Raw genomic sequence first — 21,451 nt, forward strand, 5'->3', positions numbered from 1 at the left:
TCCTACACTTGGAACTTCTCCCCCTTCCTTCGTGTTCCTGAGTTCCTATGATATACCTGTCCTTCTTTGAGGCCACAGCCAGTTGAGCTCTGTTCACACATGAGATGGTCAGGAAGTTTATAATGATGGAGTTTCTGGATCACAGATTATACATTCTTATATGCCAAATTGACAATTGATGGCTTTCTCCAGTGAAGTACCTCACTGACAATGTATAAACTATTATTTAAAACTCTAAATAAACTGGTTATGGTGGCACAGGTTATAATCCCAGCTTCTTGGGAGACTGAGGCAGGAGTACCACACTTTGAAAACCAGCCTGGGTTATACATATAGTCAGACCTTATCACAAAACAACTTTCTTTCTAAATAATTCACAAGAATGGAACCGTTCCAAATGATGTCAGACTGTTGGGATTAGAGCTGTGTTCTATGCCTTCTTAGCATGGTAGGGGATGTCAGACAGTTGGATTAAAGCTTCATTCTATGCCTTCTTAGTGTAGTAGGTGATGTGTTAGTCTCATAAATGAGCTACAGTAAACATACAATTCCAGTAAGGATTATTCATGACAGATTGATGTCAGCTTCATATATATATATATATATATATATATATATATATATACACAATATACACACATACACACACGTATGTATGTATGTATGTATGTATGTATGTATGTATGTATGTATGTATATGTAGGGGAAATGGGACATGTACCAGTGAGGTGGAGGGTGGAGGTAGACAATACCTGTTGTTCTTAGGATGAGGCCTCATACTTGGGCCATCCTGGGCCAGATCTGACCCTCAACATGGGCCAGTACAAAAAGGCACCTCTCCCTTGTATCATTGTTCCTGGATAGTTGTAAACAAACATCTACTTAGGAAAAGTCACACAACCAACCCTCCTTCCCCTGATCCAGTGAGGTCATGCTCCCTCTTGGCTATATAGTAGAAATGCCTGCAGAATCTGTAAAGTGGTAGAAAGCCATTGAGTCTGTAGTGTCGGTTCTGAGTCTCAGGTGAGCTGCATGAAACAGCCTGTCTTCCACATTTTTTTTTTTTTTAGGCTGAAGATTTTCGAAAGCAATGGAAAACTCCACCTCGAAAGAAAGCAGGCTTCTTCCACAACATCAGAAAGTCTGACCCAGAACGAGGCATGGAGAGAGTGGGAAGGTATTTACTGGACCATGACTGATCAGCTGAGCAAAGTGTGCTGTGTGGTTGTGGATAGATGATAGAAAAATATTAACTGTGAATACTGAAATGTTAACAGTTCCCAGATGGATTTACTAGGAGCTGTTAGAACCTTTTTTCAAAGTATGTGCCAGTTTGACCCTGCCACAGACTTTGCCAAAACAAGGACGTGTATTAGGCTTTGCATGTCACTTTTTGCTGTGAAGTTGGTATGAGTGGGTGTACACTAGGCTTCCATGAGTGAAAGTCATTTAATGATATATCATAGAGTCGCTCCTCAAAGGACATGGCAGGGTCTTACCAATAGGGGAGCGCTAGAAAATGTCTCAAGTTTAGGGTAAAATAAGATACTCAAAATTAGAGTTTTGGTACTTCAAAGATTAAGTGCTATTTTCTGTGTACTCAGTTTTTTTTTGTTTGTTTGTTTTTTGTTTTTTTCCTGTTTTCTCAACTGGTTAATTGTGTTTTATTTCTTACAGGGAGCTAGCTCATGAGCTGGGGTACCCCTGGGTTGAATACTGGGAGTTTCTGGGATGTTTTATTGATCTGTCTTCCCAGGAAGGCTTGCAAAGACTAGAAGAATACCTTACCCAACAGGAAATAAACAAAAAGGCTCAACAAGAAATAGGAGAAAATGAAGGTTGCCTTCAGGACAGAGCCTTGGTTTTTGGTAAGCAAGTGCAGGTCTGAGGTATCTGTGGGTTTTCCTTTTCTTTTTCAATGTGCTTTTACTATAAGAGCAGATCTTTTCCTCAAAGTCATGTCAGAAAATGTGCATATAGTTGTGTTAAAAAACAGACAAAAAGGCATCACAGAAAGCTATGTGTGTCTGAGCACTTATATATATATATGCAGCTATATGAATTGTGTTGTATGCACATAAAGTACATAAAAATACAGAATCACAGCAAGAAAAGTGTGTATACAGGTATAAGTGGAAAATGCGGCATCCTGGCACGCAGTCTGATGCTTTTGGCATTGTTTCCTGACCTAGATATACTTTATAGTTGAATACAATGTGTAATGTCAGGAAAAGGACAAGATAGGTTCCACAATACTGGGCACTGTATTTTGTCAGTCACTATGGTGCCTTGAGCAAGTTAATGGAATGCTTGGAAAAGGTTAAACTGAGTACGAAAAACATAAAATAGGTCATAACTCACCAGCACCATTAAAAAAAGGGAAAATTAATGTGTTGTATATAACTCAGTGGTAGAACATGTGCTTACCATGAATAAAGCCATGAGTTCAGTCCCCAGCACTAGGAGGGTGGTTGCAAGGAGATATTATTAAAGTTTTTAATATTGTAAGGAAAAAGGCAAAAATACTCCCAGAATGAAGTGGGGGAAAAAATGCACTTTTTTTTCCCCCCGAGACAGGGTTTCTCTATGTACTTTGTGCCTTTCCTGGATCTCACTCTGTAGACCAGGCTGGCCTTGAACTCACAGAGATCCGCCTGCCTCTGCCTTCTGAGTGCTGGGATTAAAGGCGTGCGCCACCACTGCCCAGCTAAGAAAAATGCACTTTAAAAGAAGTAAAAACAAACAGAGTAGTGGTGGTGCACACCTTTAATTCCAGCACTAGGGAGGCAGAGGCAGGTGGATCTGAGTTTTGAGACCAACCTAGTCTACGGAGCGAGTTCCAGAACAGCCAGGGGTACACAGAGAAACCCTGTCTCGGGGGGGGGGGGGGGGGAGAGGAGGAGGAGGAGAGGAGGGAAGGGACGGGGAGAAATACCTTAAAACACCCTAAGCCATGATTGTAAGATCCAGTGTGGAAAGGTTCCCACCTTACCAAAGTAAAGGTGCTGTACAGACTGGGCTGGCAGTTTATTTGACACAGCTTTTATACAACAAACCTCAACATAGCTTACTTCACCCTGCAGTTGAGGATTGGCTGAGGAAGTAGTTCTATCCTTAGCTAGAAAAAACATGCTTTTAAAATTATGTTTTAAAGAATGGTGAATGATGATAACAATTATAGAGTGGTGTACAACAGTGTGTACAGTTAATGGGGAAGAAAATGATATAATTTGGTATATTCACATAATATTAATTTTCAAAATATTAAGATGACTATAGCAACATTAGTTGCACCTCACTTGAAAGTTTTCCAGACATTTTACAACTACCATATATCATTTTTTTTATTTTAATTTTCATGTGGGTGCTGGGAATTGAACCAGGGTTCTTTGGAAGAGCAGTCAGTGCTCTTAACCACCAAGCCATCTCTCCAGCCCCAAGCATATATCATTTTTATAGTTAAAAGAAAACTAAAATGAAACCAAAAACTAGTAAATTTGACAGTGCACTAGAAGGGAGCTGGAAGAAGAGTCTTCACAAAAGTCCTCCAGCTGATTCCTGCCTCCTCTCTCCCTTGTGCTTCTGCTGTTCCCACGTAGAGCACCACCCTTCCTGGAGAAGAACTGGCTTAGAGTTGTTGTTGGTACAGTTCCACTTTACTTTTACCTCAGAAAAACTTTCACTGAATCAGAAATAAAACTTAAGTATTAAAATGAATCAAACTAAACATATTCTAAACTAACATTAAGGCACTAATACAAACTTTGTTAGTGTTTGAGAGGGAGAAGGGAGGATTAGAAGTTCAAGGCAAACCTCAGCTACACAGTAAGTTTGAGGTCAGGCTGGCAGGCAGCCTGAAACTCTGTTTCAAATAAATAAATTTTACTGGGTGTGGCAGTATTAATAGAATACTATTAAATTCTAGTATTTAATGCCTATACTAGAATTTTGAAGGCAAGAGGCAGGAAGAGTACAGTGAGTTGGAGGCCAGCTTAAGCTACACAAAATCTGAGAATAAAGTAGGGAGACCCTGTCTTAAAAAGAAAACAAACAAAAAAGTAAAATTTTAAAGTCAAGTAGAAACTTTGTAATAACTAGACTTATGGGCCTCCAAAATAGAAGTTAAACAAATGTATTTTAAAGCTTTCTAAATTAAAATTGAACCATTGGACTATAAAGCATTTACTTTGCAAATTAAATTTCCTGCAACAATGTGGGGAAGGAGGAAGAACATGATCTACACCATGTAGAAAGAAACAAGTTAGTGCCTAGAGATGGCTTAGCAGATAGAGGTGCTTGCTACAGAAGCCTGGTGACCCAAATTCAATCCTTAGAACTCACATAAAGGTAGAAAGAGATAACTCTATAAAATGGTTTGACTTCTAGCCTCATGCCGCTTTGTTCACACACATACACCCACAGCACAGAGATTATGTGCATATACACTCATAATGAGTTTAAGAAACAACCTTGAATATGAAGAATAGTGCTGGAGTGAAGGCTGTGCACATGGGCTGTAGAAGAAGCTATACCAGCCTGGGAGTCAGTGCCAGGGTGTGGCTTCATATACTCTGAACCTATTCTTCATGAGACTATAAGCACTTAATGTCAAAGGAGTCCCACACATATACCATAGTTACAGCAACTATAGTGTTAGTCTCAAGTTGTTGATATATTTCATTTGCAGAATAGAGACATGAAGCAGTATTTCATGGGTTTATCCTACACAATATTTCTGGAGCCTTATCAAGTCACCTTGTGGGAAACTGGTCACAGGGCCCTTGTCTTAAAACCTAACCAGGTTTTGAATTAGTCATTTCTTGCTTGAGTTGAAGGGTTTGCATTGAATGAAGGCTCCTTCCAGTTCTATCCTGCACTCTGATATGCTGCTTTGTTGCCCTCACAGGCAGTGGAAAGAAGTACAGCAATTCCATCTCTGTAGGAGCATTTCTAGATGGGGATGATGACATTAGCTTGGAAGAAATTAAAAATCAGCAAAATACAGCTCAAAGTCAGAGTCAGCCCACAACCAATAAATTCCAAAACTCTGAATGTAGTTCCCTTCCCTTGGGACAGAAGGTGGACCCTGGAGAAGCCTCAGTTGGATCTTACTCCCATAACAACAGAAATGGGCTTTGTCATCCTCTGAACCACAGAACCACAGGTGGAAGTGGGGGACCAGAGGCCACCAGTAGGGAAGAGGCCCTTCCACTACCTGTTTCTGCTTTGACTCTAGAGTTTGATAAACTGAATCTGCAGACTCTAGGAGATAGTCTTATTGAGACACCAAATAAAAATAAGATACTGGCTTCAAGTAAGGATGTGGTGGGGAGTGACTCGCTGTTACCTCCTCCTGCAATATCGAGACTTGAAAATAACCAAGTCAGGACCAACAGTGAAGTATCAGAGGCAATGGCTGAAATGTCTTTGGATCCCAACAGCCCCCAGCCTGAAGTTCAGGCTAGTCTGGAACCTGCGTGCTCATCTGCCATGGGAAATCCCACCAGGAGGCTCTTCCTTTCTGGGTAAGTTAAAGCTTGTAGCACTGTAATGAGTGTGTAGTTTCTGAATATTCTTCCGAGGTCTTCTATATGGACTGTGCTGGTCCAGTGTCAGTAAGGGTATACCAACAGAATGATTTGATTTGTCCTATGCTTAATTTAAGACTCAAAACCATGTTAATAATGAGGCACATGATACTGCAATGGAAGACCAACTTGTCTTGACCCTTCCATACAGCACTTACCTTGACCAGCGCTGGCCCTGCGTACCAGCATTCCTCCCTCCAGTTTAGGCTTTCTGATACACAGGTGGTTTGGTGATTAATATACTCAGCCTAGATTAGTTCTTTCTTTTTTTCACTTATTTTGTGCATGTGTGCCCACACATGATTGCTAATGCCTGTGTAGGCCAGAAGAGAGTGTTAGATTCCCTGAAGCTGAAAGTTACAGGCAGTTTTAAGCCTTCCAGTACGGGTGCTACAAGCCAGACTCCAGTCCTCTGTAAGACAAGCAAGCACCCTTAGCTGCTGAGCCATCTCTAGCCCCTCCAGATTAGTTCTTAAATATACAATACCTTAAAAATCTGTGGGCGTTTTTATTCAGTGTTTCTACTTTTTCTTACATCTTTTCTGTTCTGCATTCTAGAGAAGAGCCATCAAAACTAGATCGAGATGTTTTAGCAGCTCTTGAGTATGCCTCTATTGACCCTGGCCTGTACCCAGCTGTCCACAGATGGAAAAGCAACATCCTGTGTTACTCGCCCTCGGTCAGACAAAGGTACTATCAGAACATCGACATGCAGAGACTGACAGGGTTATCCTGCATGGGTGGTTTTCTCATAGTGTCAGAGCTAAGCTGTGGAGCTTCCCAATGCAAGCCAGGTCTGTATGTTTATGTAGATGTGGTCAGAAAGGCAGGTGTCCATTGAGTGGAAAAGTAGGCCAGGCTTGCTCCTGACAAACTGCACCAGGAGTGGCAGTGTCCAAGTTTTGTAACTGGAGTCACATGGGTGTTGTGTGGAAAATCTTCAGGTTTGAGATGCAGAAGTACCTCTCCTCTCTGTGAGATGGGTGTCATGCCTGTGTCTTTGTTCTGTTCTTAAATCTCTACTCTGTAGATGTGCTTTTCTGTGGTAACAAATCTCTTTTTGGTTTCTGTAGTTGGCCAAGTCCTGCACTGAAGGGGAAATTCACAACTGAGCTGATGGATCTTGGTTGCTCTCACAGCTGCAGTTCAGGGCGAAACAGTCCAGCTGGTAGCAGCCCCAGCAAGCCTGGCCACACCACCTCCTCCCCTGGCCTTCACAGCCCCGGTCGTTACAGTCCAGCACATGGGAGCCACTTCCAAAGAATGGCACACATGGCCCGACTTGCAGCTCTGTAGAGCCAGCCATTGTGCTCACTCCTAGGCCTCACTTATACTTCTTTGTTTTTAAAAGAAGGGTGATATGTTTATTGGTAAAAATTCTATGAAAAAAAATGTATTCTGAATAACTTCTTGATCCTCACTTTGAGGGTACCAGAATTTTAGAATATACAATGTTATGAGTAAAATTTAAATTTCTGCTATTTTGGAAGAAGTTAATGAAAGCAAACTCAAATCCAAGTTGTTTGAAAAGTGTGGCTGTAGTAATGATTCAGACTTTTCAGGAGAAAATTTCAGTTGATACAGGCAAGTGAGATGTTGCTCTAATTGAGACTGGCTACCTGTGGTGTTAGCAGCAGCTCTAAAGTACCTGTATGCATACCCGCTGTTTCTGAAACAGATGAATTGTGTGTTGTCTCATTCTTTGGGTGGGAGCAGTTTTCTGATATGCAATGGCAAAAATCTGTGCTTGTCACTTAATCCTAGTCATTCCAACAGTGTGACAGCAGGGAAGCAAATGGGCCTGACTATCTCAGACTTTAGTAGCAGTGCTCAAAACACTGCTAGAAGATTTTTTTAAAAAAATTACGTTTTCTTGTGGGGGCAAAAAAGTTTATTAAAGCCATTGGGAGTCATGCCAGTAATCACAGACAACTCACCAGCAATAACTAAAACAGTTTTTATTTCTCAGAACTTCCATGTGCTTTTACTTAGTTGTCGGTGTAATGATAATTAAGTAATGTAGAAGTTTCCTAGTCTTAAAATTTTTCCTGAGACTTCATTGAGCATGATTACGTGACAAATATATCTCATATTTTAGAATCCATTTAAAGAGCATTACACTACAATTTAAAGCTTGAAATTTGAGGTCATTTCAGTTGCTTACAATGTTTACTTTCCCCTATCCCTTGTCATTAGCCCCAAGAGATCTGTATAGAGTGTGCTGCACACCCTAAGGTACAAAAGTAGGTCCTGGCTCTCTGGTGCACCTTCTTTCTCACAGGCAGTAGTGTTCTATAGACACTTACTTACATTGCTTAATCCCGGTTGAAAACTATACCACTGATTTTGCCAACTTCAGTGCCTTTTGTGAGTCATTTTTAATTTTCCTGAGCTTAGATTTTGAGATCATACAGTGCTATAAAATGGGTGTTAGATTCATAAAAATTTTGGTTGGACATGGTGACACATACCTTTAATCCCAGCACTCAGGAGGCAGAAGCAGGTAGGTCTCTGTGAGTTTGAGGACAGCCAGGACTACATAGAGAGACCTTATCTCAAAAAAAAAAAAAAAAATCAAAATAATAAAAATTCTGAGTTGAAATGTTTAGAGTTTTTTAAAGCTTATTTTAATGTGATAAATGGATCAGAAATATTAGAATTGAGATTTAGGACTTTGGATTCAAAGTTTATTACTTGGAGTATTTTCATTCCGGGTGTAAGCAGAGGATATATAAGTACAAGACAGCCAATATCGTGACCTGAAAACAATGTCAAACTAAAAGGATTATCTTTGTTCTCAAAAGAAACCAAAATTCACACATTATATTCAGCTATGATCTTGTTTTCTTACCTGTTTGCCTGTTTTGTTGGGGGGGGGGTGTCAATACTCAAATAAAAATTGAAGTACTAGTTTTGTGCTAGCTTCACAGACTACAGTTTTACATTTGGGTGGAAATCAGAAGGCAACTTTTGGGAGTCAGTTTTTATTGCCTGTAGGTCACAGGAATCCAACTCAAGTCATTGGATGTGACAGTTTTATCTGCTGAGTCATCTTGTTAGCCCATTTCTCTTTACGCCACCTTTACCACTAGTGTATAGAGTATGATACTCTACTGTTTAATGAGTCATTTTTACACTGTGCTTTCAGAAAGATCACTTAACAGGCAGAACTTCCTTTTTAGTAAAACTGTAAGCAGTATTCTCATGGAAAAGTACATTAATTTGTGTATCACATTGATATTTGTGAAGTAGTCTTACAAGTCTAAATGGCCTTGAACTGGACAGGTTTACTTGCTAGTTTTTGGTTTATTCTAACACAGTTGATATTCGATTATACGTCAGTGGAAGACCTCTTTTTATTAACAACCATTAGTTTGTAATGTGTGATAGAGGTATGTAAGGCATCCTTCCTGAAGTGCCATGGTCTGGAAGAACTTTATTGAACTTTGTAATAGAGACAACAGAAGACCCCATTGTTCGTTTCTAGAGAAGAGCAGAGTACAGTGTTGAAAATTAGTACCAGATGCTATTGAATAGTTGGATCTTTACTGCTTTCAGAGGAAATGGTTAGTACTTTGTCTTCCTGAGTTGGGCCTTGCTTGCTGGGCTGTTGTCACACACACTTGTTATGTCGTTTTCCGACTTTAAAATTATATTAGTATTTCTCATTTGTCTCCTAGGAAAACATGGGGATGAAGTTAAACACAACAGTCAAGAAGAATCAGTGGAACACCGTTCCCACCACTTGGTCAGTGTTTCAGAAGTCTTGAATATCTGTCCCAAACCAAGGAATATGGTTTCAGTATCCAGCACCACAAAAACATTTTCTATCACAACGTCATTGGGCCTCTAAGCCACCCTGGCCCCATCCCTCCCTAATACAGGGTTAGTGGGCACTCACTCCTGCCCAATATTCACAGCATAGGCCATAAAGAATCTAGAACTTCTGAAGAGTTTCATTTTTAAGAAAACAGGTTATTCCTGGAACGTACTTAGCTCTTAAACTGAGCCAAATGCTGCATTCTGGTCATAACTTCACAAAATATAGAAAACCAATTTCGCATGGTTGGTTTCAAATCTAACAATTAGTATGGTCATTTTGGGGGTTGTGCTATACTTCATTCCAATGTTTTCCTATAAGACAAATGAGAAATAACAGTATAATTTTAAAGTCAGAAAATTAGATTTTGACATAGCATTGTGTGTATCAACAGCCCAGCAAGCAAGGCCTGACTGGAGAGTATTTGAAATCTATTGGATCACTGGTATCATGACCAACCAACAAACTTCTGCAGGCCTTGCTCCAGCTTCTTGTCCTTGCTGTTCAGTTTGTTTTCCATCATTCTCAGCTATCACTTCACAGTGTGATTTTTTTTTTTTTTTTTTTTTTTTTTTTTTGGACCGGTGATAAGGAACATTGGGATCTGAAGGGATAGGGCAGCTGACTAGGAGTTGGGCTCTCAGCTTACAGGATCATTGCTGTTTGTTATAAGTGATCACAATGTCTTGCAGATGACTGTCAGCTGCCGAGATATAGAACTCATTTCATATACAAGGAGCTGGCCTCACCTCAAAGCTAAGACTTGTTCCTAAAATACTGCCAGTCCTTAAAGATTATGGAGGCTATACCATGTGGGGTATACTCTTAGTACACTGACTCCCTGTGAAATGCTTTTACATTCCCATCAGGTCAAGTGAGGAGCCTTGAGCTTTGTGTTTTGAAGTTAACAGCCTGGCATGCCTCCTTCAACTACTAGAAGAAAGTGGAATGTGGGTAACCAAGGTTACCTCCAAGTAACACCTCTCAGGCCTAGTGTTGAAAAGGAAGCATTGCACCTTCTGTGGGAGGTAGTCCTCCAAGCAGGATGCCTGGGATAGAAGACACTGAGAAAGGGCTTCTAATTATACCACTTTTTTTCTTTAAAACAAACAAACAACAAAGAAGTAAAATTTTATTACATACTTGTTTCCAAATAGGACAGAGATGGGTCAAATATTCCAATTCAATGTATTAATTACAGAAAATGCTCACAACCACTTCATAGAAACTGTATTGGGATTTTTGGGGCCAGGTATGATAGTGTATATCTACAATCCCAACATTCAGAAGACTGAGAAGGGCCTTAAGTTTGAGGCCAGGCAACAGTAAGATCCTGTCTCAAAAAGCAAAAACCACATACACACAAACCAACACATCATTTCTAAATAGCCTAACCTACAAGCCCAAAGGTTAACAGTAACCAGTAGCAAACTAAGTCACTCTGGGATATTCTTGTTTTTAAGACTTGGTCTTTCTACAGAATTCAGGCCAGCAAGAAACTCATGATCCTACCTTGGCCTCCTAAGTGCTAGAATTACAAGCATATGCCACCTCATCTGGTCAGTCTGGGCTACTTCATTGCCTCCAAAGGACCTCTTACAGGGCTATCATGTACTTGCCATATACACACCACAGCCTTTTTGCAACACCACTTCTTTCATGGCTCGTATCTACCTTATAGGAAGCCAATTCCTTTGCCCTTCAATTCATTTAGATGCAATTTACACAGGATCTAACTGAGCTGACAAGTGGGTTTTCAAAGCAAGAACCCATGTGAGGAAAATATTTGATAAATGTTTAAGCAACAAAAGTTCCTAGATTGTAGTATATGAAAACAATGACTTGTAAACAACCACCATACTCCTGACAGGTTTTCTGCCAGAGCTTATGGGTTGTTCAGTTGATCTGCTGTAATCACCTGATACAGCACAGGTAGGCCAGTTCAGTCCTCATGATATGTCTGCCTTCTACCCCAGAAGGTTCCTGTCTACACCTGGTAGAGCTGTGCTAGTGGTAATGGTAAGGTAGGAAGCTTTCAAAAAGGCCATCTAACCCATAAGTTGCCTTCTGCAGCCTGGGCCAGAAATAAGCACCCAAATGTGACACTGAGATATCCTCTTCCTGGAGACAACATGAAGCCACAGCACAGTCTGGACAGGGAAGACAAGGAAGGGAAGGCTGCAGCCAGGCCACCAGCAGAGGAGAGGGTGCAGTCCTACACGCAGCCTCAGGACCGGGTAATCTTGTCTGGGGGCATGAACCCTGTGTCCCCAAGGGTCCTGAGTGCAACACGACCGTTGGGTCGGATCACCAGGTGGGTGATGCTGCCGTTGTTGAGGGACAGGCGGAGCCAACCTTCCGGGGGAAACTGCAGTGCTCTGGGGAGAGAAAGATGATGATGCTAGCAGAAAGCTCAGGCTGGTACAGAGCTGCTCTTGGGTCAGACAAGGTTGACAGCCCAGTACATTCAGCTGGGTGAGTAACTGAGGTGGTACTGTCTTCAGGGAAAGGATTCTCAGGGGTAAAGTCTCAATAGTACACTAAATAAGGATCTGACCTGTGGGGACAAGGCCTTAACCCAACTAAGTCAGAAATGTACTCAGAGCTAATGATATCAAGGTTGCTTTGCACTATAACAAGAAGCATCCAAATTTGTGCTAGAAGTATTTCTGACAAGACTTGGCTAGTCTCCCAGCATAGAAGTGTAACACATGACCCCTGCAGGATCTCCCTGCCCCCCCAGACAGGGTTTGTCTGTGTAGTTTTTCGCCTTTCCTGGAACTCACTCTGTAGTCCAGGCTGGCCTCGAACTCACAGAGATCCACCTGCCTCTGCCTCCTGAGTGCTGGGATTAAAGGTGTGCACCGCCGCCGCCGCCGCCGCCACCACCCAGCTAGGATTTCCTTTTTTAAGGGCACAAGTATTGGGGTTGGAGATATGGATCAACAGTTAGGAGTACTTGCTACTCTACCAGAGGACCAGAGTTCAATTCCCTGCACCTATGTTTTGCACCTCACAACTAATACCCCTGTTCAAGGGAATCACTCTTTCTGGTCTCTAAGGGCACCTACATGCAAACAACACACACACACACACACACACACACACACACACACACACACACACACACACACGAGTATTTGCTGAACAGTTTGGTGTCGTCTCTGACATTTTCTAGTAATTGAGTGTGCTGTGTCCTCAGGAACTAGCCTGAGTTGAGTCCGACTTAGCCTACCAACACATGACATTTCTTGTTACTGGGTTTGTCAATTATAAATTATAAATACTATAAAAGCCCTGTGATGTGTTTTTAAAGGGTTTTATGTAGCTCAGGCTGGGCTCAAACTCACACTGGGCTTCTGTGCTGCTACACAAACCCAGCTCTTTGTACATGCCAGGCAAGCACTCTACAATGAAGCTACATCTCTAGCCCATCTGCTGAAACACTGTATGCATTGTGGTGGTCTGCTGCTTAAAAAGAGCTAGATCCTCAAGGGGCTATACAGATTTTCACATAAACAGGTTACATGTGTTTTATTTGAGACAGAGTCTCACTGTGTAATCCCTGGCTCACCTGGAACTTGCTATATAGAACTGGCCTAGAATTCACAAAATATATATAGTTCTGGCCTAGAACTCACAGAAATCCACCTGCCTCTGCCTTCCAAGTGCTGGGATTAAGGTATGTGCCACCACATCCAGGTCATAAATGGGTTACTTTATATAAGGTATCACTGTAATCCTGACTAGCTTGGAATTCACAGAGATCTTCCTAACTGCTTCATAGGTGCTAGGATTAACAGTGTGTGCCACCACACCTGACATGAAGTTTATTTTTAAACAATAAAGTGGACCTGTGAGATGGCTCAACTTGGGCAAAGGCCCTTGCTGTACAAGACTTGTAACTTGGGTTCAGTCCCTGGAACCCACATAAAGGTAGAAGGAAGGAGAGAAGTGATTCCACAGAGTTGTCCTTGATCTCCACACAAGCACTATGGCACACATAAAATAACAATTTTTAAAAATTAAAGCTTTTTCTTTCTTGTGTTGAAGATCAAACCCAGGCTCCTATACATGTCAGACAAGCTATTTACCACTAAGCTACACCTCAGCCCAGACAACTATGTAGTCTTACTGTTACTCTTCACAACTCAGGATGATCACTCCTGAATGGAACTAAGAACTCCCTGCCTGTCCTCAGTGTAAGTACTCCAAGCTCCTGGTTACTTCTTTCTGCATTTTCAACATTAATGTCAGTTTTCAGGGACTGTTACAGAATATAAGATAATGAGGTATAAAACAGGGCACTCCTGGCTTGTTCACATGTTGAGAGAAAAATATAGGGTGTGTCCTAACAAGCAGTTGGGACCATATCATCCTAGAAGCACCTGTCCACCACACCACCCTCCTTCCTACTGCCAGTTCTCAGTCTGATGTGGAGCTCCAAGAGCCCAGTAGGGATTCCCAGCTTTCCAGCAACCTTGTATTTTCTTGGGACTGATGCTCACCTAACTGACATGAGGTTCCCTAGTCATCCCTAGGCTGCTGGTCAGGTATGATGGGAACATACATCATGGCACAGGTGACAGTCCAAGAAGGGAGCAGGCTACTACCTTGGCACCCATAGAAGTGTCTAGAACCAGGGCATGCAGGGAAACAGCATAAGCCTGGAACATTCTGCTGTTACAGAAAGTGAAGAAAAATTCAAAACACAAAGCAAATGAGCTGCAAACCAATAATCACGATGGTCATAATGTAAAACAGGTGATTGTGCACATGTCTAATTACATGTACAGAACTAGCAGACAAGTTTCCTAACCCACCAGGTGCCCACACTCTTCTTCAAAACACAAACATGGAGAAAGACAGTACTTAGAGAAGTTCTGATAACAGGATGAAGGAAAATCTCAGAACAAGTCCAATGCTGACTGCTGCTGGCAGCATCCACCAACAGGCAGTTGGAAGCGTTTGGAAAACAGGACTCTGATTGATCCTAAGACACTCACCATTCCCATAAGGTAGTGGAGGCTCGAACACAGCTCCTTGACCATGTATACTGTCATGACCACTTTCACTGGGGCCTACTACTCATAGAGCAGAGGAAGGTGAAACAAAAAGGCATTCTACAGACAACTGGTCAGGCCTCACCAGTATTCCCCTCTGAGTCAAGACTGAGGAAACTCCTAGGCTGTGAAAACCCAAGGCCAGAAAGGATGGTAGCAGGGAAACTGGATGGTAACACAGTAAGACATGGGCGTTCTTAATGGCACTTACCTGCAGACAATATAGCGGATGACATTGGCATGGCATATGAAGATCTCATAGCTGTCCTCTTCCTGCTTGGCATCAGCTCGGTGAATGTAGTTCCTGAAGGCAGCCTCAATCCGGGCTCCATCTTCATAATACTGCTAAGAGCAGAGCAAGGAGTTGTCAGTGTGGAAGCAGACAAGGCTAATGGCAGGCCTTGCCCTAATCCAGTGGCACAAGGGATGGCATTTTTACCACAGCTTCTGGCTTCCAGTGAGATACAGGTGGATCTGGTTCAATAGGGGCACCTTCCCGTAGCAGGTCTGTGCTGACTTTGGAGACACCTGGAAAAGAGCAGATCCCTGTTGAGCAATGTATCCAAGAGTGAATACCCTTAGCATGTTAGGCAACCGGCACTCACCTGGCAGGTGTTTACTGATGATGTCTGTGGTCTCTACAGCACGGGTCATGGAGGAATGGACAATTTTATTGAACTTTAATCCCAGGCTTGCGAGTCGGAGCCCTGTAAGTTCAGCCTGTTCCCGACCTTGAAGGAAAAAAATAACTGTGAAAATTATATGCCAGAACCCTCCACTTACTGACTAAACAATGAAATGCCATCAAGCACTACTGAAGATGTTGTCCTCAAAGGCTCAACCAGGGTCAGGTCCTCAGGAAGCAAAAAAGCAATCAACTCCAAGGGAAAATGTACCTGATTCAATCAGCAACAGTGAGTTTACTTACCAGCAGTGGAATGTGAACCCTTTGCTATTTCTCCTATTTTTACTCAAGTATGTTCAAAATCAAGTTCCAATTGGGAATATAATATAGCTTACTGGTAGAACAATTGCCTAACATGCAAGACCCTAGGTTCAATTCCCAGTACTGGTAGGGGGAGAACTAAATCAAGTCTCAACATCACAGTGGGCCATTGTCTTGTGACAATTAGACAACATGACAACAACAAAAAAAAAAAAAAAAAAAAAAAAACTGAACTGGGCCTGGTGGTACAAACTTATAATCCCAGCACTCAGGAGGCTAAGGCAGGAGGATTGCCACGAGTTCAAGTCCTGCCTCATAAAACACACAAACTACAAACTGATTCTTAGGGGGTCACAAGAAGGAGACACCAGTATTAAATATAGATGTTTTTCCTTGAATGTACTTTAGCATAGGCCTGGAAACACTACAACAAATCTTTTTGTTTTGAAAAATCATTTTCCACTGGATATGAGAACATGGCTCCATCACCACAGTGATGACCTCATTTTCTGCTTATGCCCAGCTGTCAAAAGCAACTCCTCAGGCTGGTGGCAAAATCTACTAGAGGACACGCCTGGAGACATATTACCATCCAACTTTTGAATATACATACAAATGGGAAATATGCTATCCAAACAAGAAATTGTTTAAAATATAAATACACACTACTATGTATTCATGTCACCACCTACTTGGGAAGCAAAGCAGGGGATCAGGAATCCAGACCAGCCTAGACTACATAGTTGAGACTCTGTCTCCATCACCACCATGCTGAAACGGGGAAAGAAGAGGAGAAGGCTTATATCCCAAGTTCAGCTGATAACTTCAAGACCATTCAAGGAATCCTACCTAATGGGGTGAGAGTGCGATCCTTTTCAAGGGAGCCATCCACATTGTACTGGGAATGCCGGATGAGGAATATGTGCCTTGTAGCCTTTGCCTTATAGTGGTCCAGCCTGGATGCCAGTTCTTCTTCTCCAGATTCCACGTTCCTCTTCTTCAGGTTAATGAGAGACAGTGGCTCTCGCCTAATTGTAAAAGCATGTCTTATGAGCTCTTGTCCAGGACACCTTTCAGGACTTGGGAAAAGGACGGGGAAAACCAAGTCCAGGGAAGCCAGCCTCACAGAGCATACCTGAACTCTTCACCCAAAGACCAGGCAAATAAGTGACGCAACAGTGGGCATAACACATATGTGAAGCCTAAGGTTCCCACGCTTGGTGAAGATGGGCTAGGGTGGTGGCTCAGAAGTTAAAATGCTTGTTAAAGTACAAGCAGGAAGACTGGAGTTCAGAAGCCACATAAATACTGGGTAGGCAGAATGGCCCACCTATAATTCCAGCCTCAGAAAGTGGAGACAGGATCCCCAGGAGAAGCTGAGCTGCCTAGTGAGATTATTCATATGAGCAAGTTCTGGGTTTGACTGATGCCTTAAAGGATAATCTAGAAGCATGATCAAGGAAGAATCTCGATATCTACCTCAGGCTTTCACACAGACCCATACACATGTGATCTCACACACATGCACATGAGAGAAAAAAGAAACTGTCAATAATGCTGCAAATATGCAACAATAAGAGGTTGTGAGGCTATGGATAGCTGCACTGCAGCAGAGCCTCAAACTGTACTGTCTGTATGGAACTACTAGTTATGGGGTTGTTTCATTCATCGTTTATTCATTTTGTTTATGAGACAGTGTCTCTCAGTGTTCCCAGACTGAAATCACAGCAATCCTCAGGTTTACCTAGATTAACATCCCTAATTTAAATTAAAAATACTAGACAGGAGCCCTTGTCTGTATTTTCTCATAGTACAAGTACACATGGGAAGCTAAGGCAGAAGGATCACAAAAGGCCAGTTTGAGCTATATAATAAGTAAATCCCACACTCGTACTGATCAGCCAGGTATCAAAATATTCAAAAACATTTGCACCTGTACTAAACAGGCCTTTTTTGTCTTGTGATTTTTACCTTAAGCTACATAATTTAACAACTACTTAGGTGGCAATTTTATTGTATTAATTATGATAAATAATCTAGGGATGATTTAAAGTATACAGGAGGATAACCTAGACATCTAGGTTATCTGCAAATACTACACCATCTTGAACATCCACAAACTGGTATGTTTAGAGATTCTGGAACCAATCCCCCAGGATACAGAGGGACTACTATAATTAAATTAAAATTATGTCTACGGCCATACCACCCTGAACGCGCCCGATCTCGTCTGATCTTGGAAGCTAAGCAGGGTCGGGCCTAGTTAGTACTTGGATGGGAGACCGCCTGGGAATACTGGGTGCTGTAGGCTTAAAGAAAAAAAGATTAAAAAATAAAAAATAAAATTAAATAAAAATAGAGCTCTTTTCTAAGTTACACTAAGCACATTTTAAACGTTTCAGTCACTGTGGTAGTGGCCATCACAACGGCTGAGGACTGCAGTTGAGGACTAGGTACGTAGGAGCTGAAGAAACTGAAGCAACTCAGTTAAATGGAGGAGGCAGGAGCCAGGCGTGGTGGTGAACACCTTCCATCCCAGCACTCAGGAGACAGAGGTAGGCAGATCTCCTAGTTCAAGGCCAGCCTGGTCTATAGAGCGAGTTCCAGGACAGCCAAGGCTCCACAGAAAAACCCTTCTCAAAAACAAATACTGCAGGAGGCAGGAACAGCACACATCAAGCCTGTCAGAATTACAGCAATCACGGAAGAGGAAGGTGGAGAGTGTGGCGGCTCAAGCGTTCTCTGAACAGGCTAACCGGGGGTGTTAGTCCCATATACTGCCAAGCCAACGCCTTGTTGCAGATGCAGGAATGTGTGAGGCTGGACCATACAGAATTTGGGGACTACTGTCACAGAGGAAGGCCCACCAGAAAAAAACACCAAGTGGATATGCCCACTTCCTAGTCCCTTCCTGCAGTTGTTTACCCAACTGTGATGCATCCTTCCCCACCTAACAAAGATCCAGTCACTGTACCGGTCCATCCACGCATCAGATACGGCAAGCAAATAAAAAACAATTTTTTTGCTTTTTGAAACAGGGTTTCTCTGTGCAACCCTGGCTGTCCTGGAGCTAGCTTTGTAGACCACGCAGGCCTCAAATTCAGAGATCCACCTGCCTCTGCCTCCCAAGTGTTGGGATGAAAGGCGTGCACCACCACTGCCTGGCTCTATGAAAAGAATTTAAATCAGGTAACCTTTTTTTTTTTTGGAGTCAGGGTCTCTATGTAGCTCAGGCTGTCCTAGAATTCAGAGATCTGCTTGCCTCTGACTCCCAGTAATGGGATTAAAGCCGTGTGCCACTATACCGGGCTTCCATAGGTAACCTTAGTTCTAAGCACAGGTTCTCAGGCCTCTGAATAGCATGCTTGAAATCCCAATTTTCCGCAGGCTGCAGCAGAATTTGTGAGGACAAGCTGGTCTTGACAAGAGTCAAGACCCTGACACTATATATATATATATATATATATATATATATATATATATATATATATGTAATCCTTTAGAATTTCACACCCTCAGAGGTTAATAGTCCTTGGACACAGACCTTCGGGAGTATTGTCTCTGAACAAGGACTTTCTGAGGGATGGATGGTCCAGGCACTGAGACTCTTGTAGGACGCGTCGTCCTAGTACTGGGGCTCTTCAAAGGGCCAGCCGCCCAGGCACACACAAACTCTAGACCCACTAGCACACACCCTTCAGTGCACCGATATATCCACCCTACCGCGATGGACGGACGGAACAGGCCCGAGCTCCACCCTCCCGTCCCTGCACCTGTCCCAGTTGGAGTCCCAGACGCTGGGCCCAGGACGCGAGACTCCTGTCCAGATCGGCGGCTCGGACGCGCGCGCGTCTGCATCCCCACCGCCGCGCGGCTTGCCCACTGCTACAGCGGAGAAGAGAACAGCGGCGGAGCCACCCGCCAGACCGCAGGCCGCCAGCTGAAGTGCCTGCCGGAAAGCCATGCCTCAAATCGCGCGGCCCGACGGCAGGACGCCAGGGACACACTTCCGCATGCGCCCGCTTCCGGCTGGTGGAAGTTCCGCCCCACACCCCACCCCGACAGAGCAGGAAACGCGGACTGGAGTGCCACCTGCCGGTAGTCTCCAGGTGGCAGGCATAGGTGCCCTTACTTTGGTGGGTGTGAGTCCCCAGGGGATCAAAATCTGGCATTGGGTTTAGGTGAACTGAAAAACCTCAGGTTTGGCTCTTGCTGTAGATCCAGTTTTTGTTCTCTTGTAATCCGTAAGTGTATGCATACTGTTCTTCAACTATCAACTTTCACCTCCAGAGTTCTTTCCATTTTCCTGAACTAAAACCTTCTGCATTAAACTATCAATTCTCCATTCCCCACACCTAGCCCCTGGCTGGCACCTTCCGTCCTGCCTCCAAGTTTTACTTCCCTAGTTGTTAGTGATCAACTTACCGGGTCCTTTTGAGTAGGAAAGTGGTCCAACTGCTCTTCCAGTGCTGGCAGTTCTAGGACATGTTGAGCCCGAGACCAAGGGACTAGACTGGCAGGCCCAGAGGCTTACAGCCTTTACTACCTTGGGCTTTAACCAGCAGCAGGCCCAGCACTTAGCAGCTATTACAATTTTTAGCTTTGAGCAGTAGTGAGCAGCAGCAGGCATTTGATAATATTACTGCTCCTGAATGAACCTCAAACCTCAGACATTCTCAGGACCCTTGGCCTTTGACAATGGCTAATACTGCAGTGCATTTCCACTGACTGGAAAATGTCACTTATAGAGAGAGAGAATAGGGGTGTGGCAAGGGTCTTAGCACCAACCCTGCCTGTCCTTCATGAATGTTTATGTAAATCTGAGGCTTTCTCTGCAGCCACCAAGGAAGTGCTACCCCTCTGGCCTGGATGAAATTATGGCAAGGTCATGCTAGTCTTGTTCACAGTACTACTTTCCAGTGTCAGTGGGTGCTGTCTGGAATGGTCATGATGGAGCAAGTCTTCAGCTGAGGTTGTGGTGGTCCACTGCAGCTGAGAGGTGTCTGCACCGTGGGTTCCAGTGTCTAAACAGCTCATGAGGGCAATGTGGCTAGTTACCCATAAAAGGCTGCTTTCCTGGCACAACTTCAGCCAGGCACCAGAGCAGGACCTGTTAAATGCTTTAATACTTCATAGAAAGTATCAGTAGGGTGTGTACAATAAAGGCTTAACAAAGTCTCTACACTGAACTAACTAGCATTTACAGTATAGTTCTTATTTACCAGTGCTTGCTTACTGCCGCAGTGTCCCCTGGGGAGGTAGGTCTCTCTGATCTGTGTTCTAGGAATCTTAAATTAATTGGACTTTAACAGTCTGTCCTTTTGTGACTGGATGTCCTTTTCTGTTTTTTGTTTGTCTGTTGTTTCCTTCTGAGATAGGGCCCCACCATACTACATAGCCTTGGCTGGCTTGGAGCTTACTATATAGACCAAACTGGCTTCAAACTGACAGAGATCCACCTGCCCCGAGTGTTTAAAAAATATTAAAGGATTAAAGGCCTGTGCCACCAAACCTAGCTTATGTAGCTATTTTGAGCATTACATTTTTAAAGAAATAAATCTGATTCTTCATCTCAAGAAACAGTTCTGTTAACCTCACTCCTTCAATTTACACATCACTGCAAAAAAAAAAAGGGAGGCGGCAATGGCATAATAAAGAGGGAGGTGCATTTGAATTGTGGTACTAAGTAACAGTGCAGTTTCAAAGACCATTCTATGGATCTAAATATACTGTCCAAATACAAATATTGGTGGACTGGATAACAGCTCAATTGGTAGATGCTTGTTCAGCTTATGCAAAGCCCTGGGATCCACCCTCAGTATTCATAAACTAGGTGCAGTGGGGCACACCTGTAATCCAAACAATTTAGAGGTGGAAGTAGATTTATAAATTCAAGGTCATCTTTGGAGTTCAAGCCCAGCTTGAACCCTGTCTCAAAAGAAAAGGGGGATGCTCTTCCAGAGGACTCAAGTTTAATTCCCAGCACACACAACTGTCTGTGACTCCAGGTCCAGGTAATCTAACACCCTCTTCT

General features: G+C 43.0%; 2 protein-coding genes and 1 non-coding gene across 7 annotated transcripts in view; 2 read left to right on the forward strand and 1 right to left on the reverse strand.

The window, feature by feature from the left end:
• Ankle2 (ankyrin repeat and LEM domain containing 2) overlaps positions 1 to 7,941 on the forward strand; it is a 37,109-nt gene extending 29,168 nt beyond the window's left edge. For both annotated transcript variants that reach the window (XM_028857000.2, XM_028856999.2), the window contains exons 9-13: positions 1,071 to 1,177; positions 1,678 to 1,868; positions 4,907 to 5,525; positions 6,147 to 6,278; positions 6,662 to 7,941. In XM_028857000.2, coding sequence (XP_028712833.1) covers positions 1,071 to 1,177; positions 1,678 to 1,868; positions 4,907 to 5,525; positions 6,147 to 6,278; positions 6,662 to 6,884 — 1,272 coding nt within the window. In that variant the 3' untranslated portion in view covers positions 6,885 to 7,941. The remainder of the gene's footprint in view (positions 1 to 1,070; positions 1,178 to 1,677; positions 1,869 to 4,906; positions 5,526 to 6,146; positions 6,279 to 6,661) is intronic.
• Positions 1 to 19,446, reverse strand: part of Pgam5 (PGAM family member 5, mitochondrial serine/threonine protein phosphatase) — a 32,205-nt gene extending 12,759 nt beyond the window's left edge. The window contains exons 1-7 of one of the 4 annotated variants that reach the window (XM_037198573.1): positions 19,191 to 19,446; positions 16,267 to 16,445; positions 15,077 to 15,202; positions 14,911 to 14,999; positions 14,683 to 14,816; positions 13,917 to 14,041; positions 11,701 to 11,786 (exon numbers count right to left, since the gene is read on the reverse strand). In XM_037198573.1, the coding sequence (XP_037054468.1) occupies positions 13,936 to 14,041; positions 14,683 to 14,816; positions 14,911 to 14,999; positions 15,077 to 15,202; positions 16,267 to 16,445; positions 19,191 to 19,381 (825 nt within the window). In that variant the 5' untranslated portion in view covers positions 19,382 to 19,446 and the 3' untranslated portion in view covers positions 11,701 to 11,786; positions 13,917 to 13,935. Of the gene's footprint in view, positions 1 to 9,004; positions 11,787 to 13,916; positions 14,042 to 14,682; positions 14,817 to 14,910; positions 15,000 to 15,076; positions 15,203 to 16,266; positions 16,446 to 19,190 lie in introns of those variants that run through there. The other 3 variants (XM_028857002.2, XM_028857001.2, XM_028857003.2) reach the window with 3 other exon arrangements.
• LOC114682922 lies at positions 17,610 to 17,728 on the forward strand. The gene has a single exon (XR_003733098.1). It is a non-coding gene; the product is annotated as a 5S ribosomal RNA (ribosomal RNA).
• Positions 19,447 to 21,451: the final 2,005 nt, after the last annotated feature.

Source organism: Peromyscus leucopus, chromosome 23 (genome assembly GCF_004664715.2).
Source record: "Peromyscus leucopus breed LL Stock chromosome 23, UCI_PerLeu_2.1, whole genome shotgun sequence".
In the NCBI taxonomy this organism is placed as follows: domain Eukaryota; kingdom Metazoa; phylum Chordata; class Mammalia; order Rodentia; family Cricetidae; genus Peromyscus; species Peromyscus leucopus.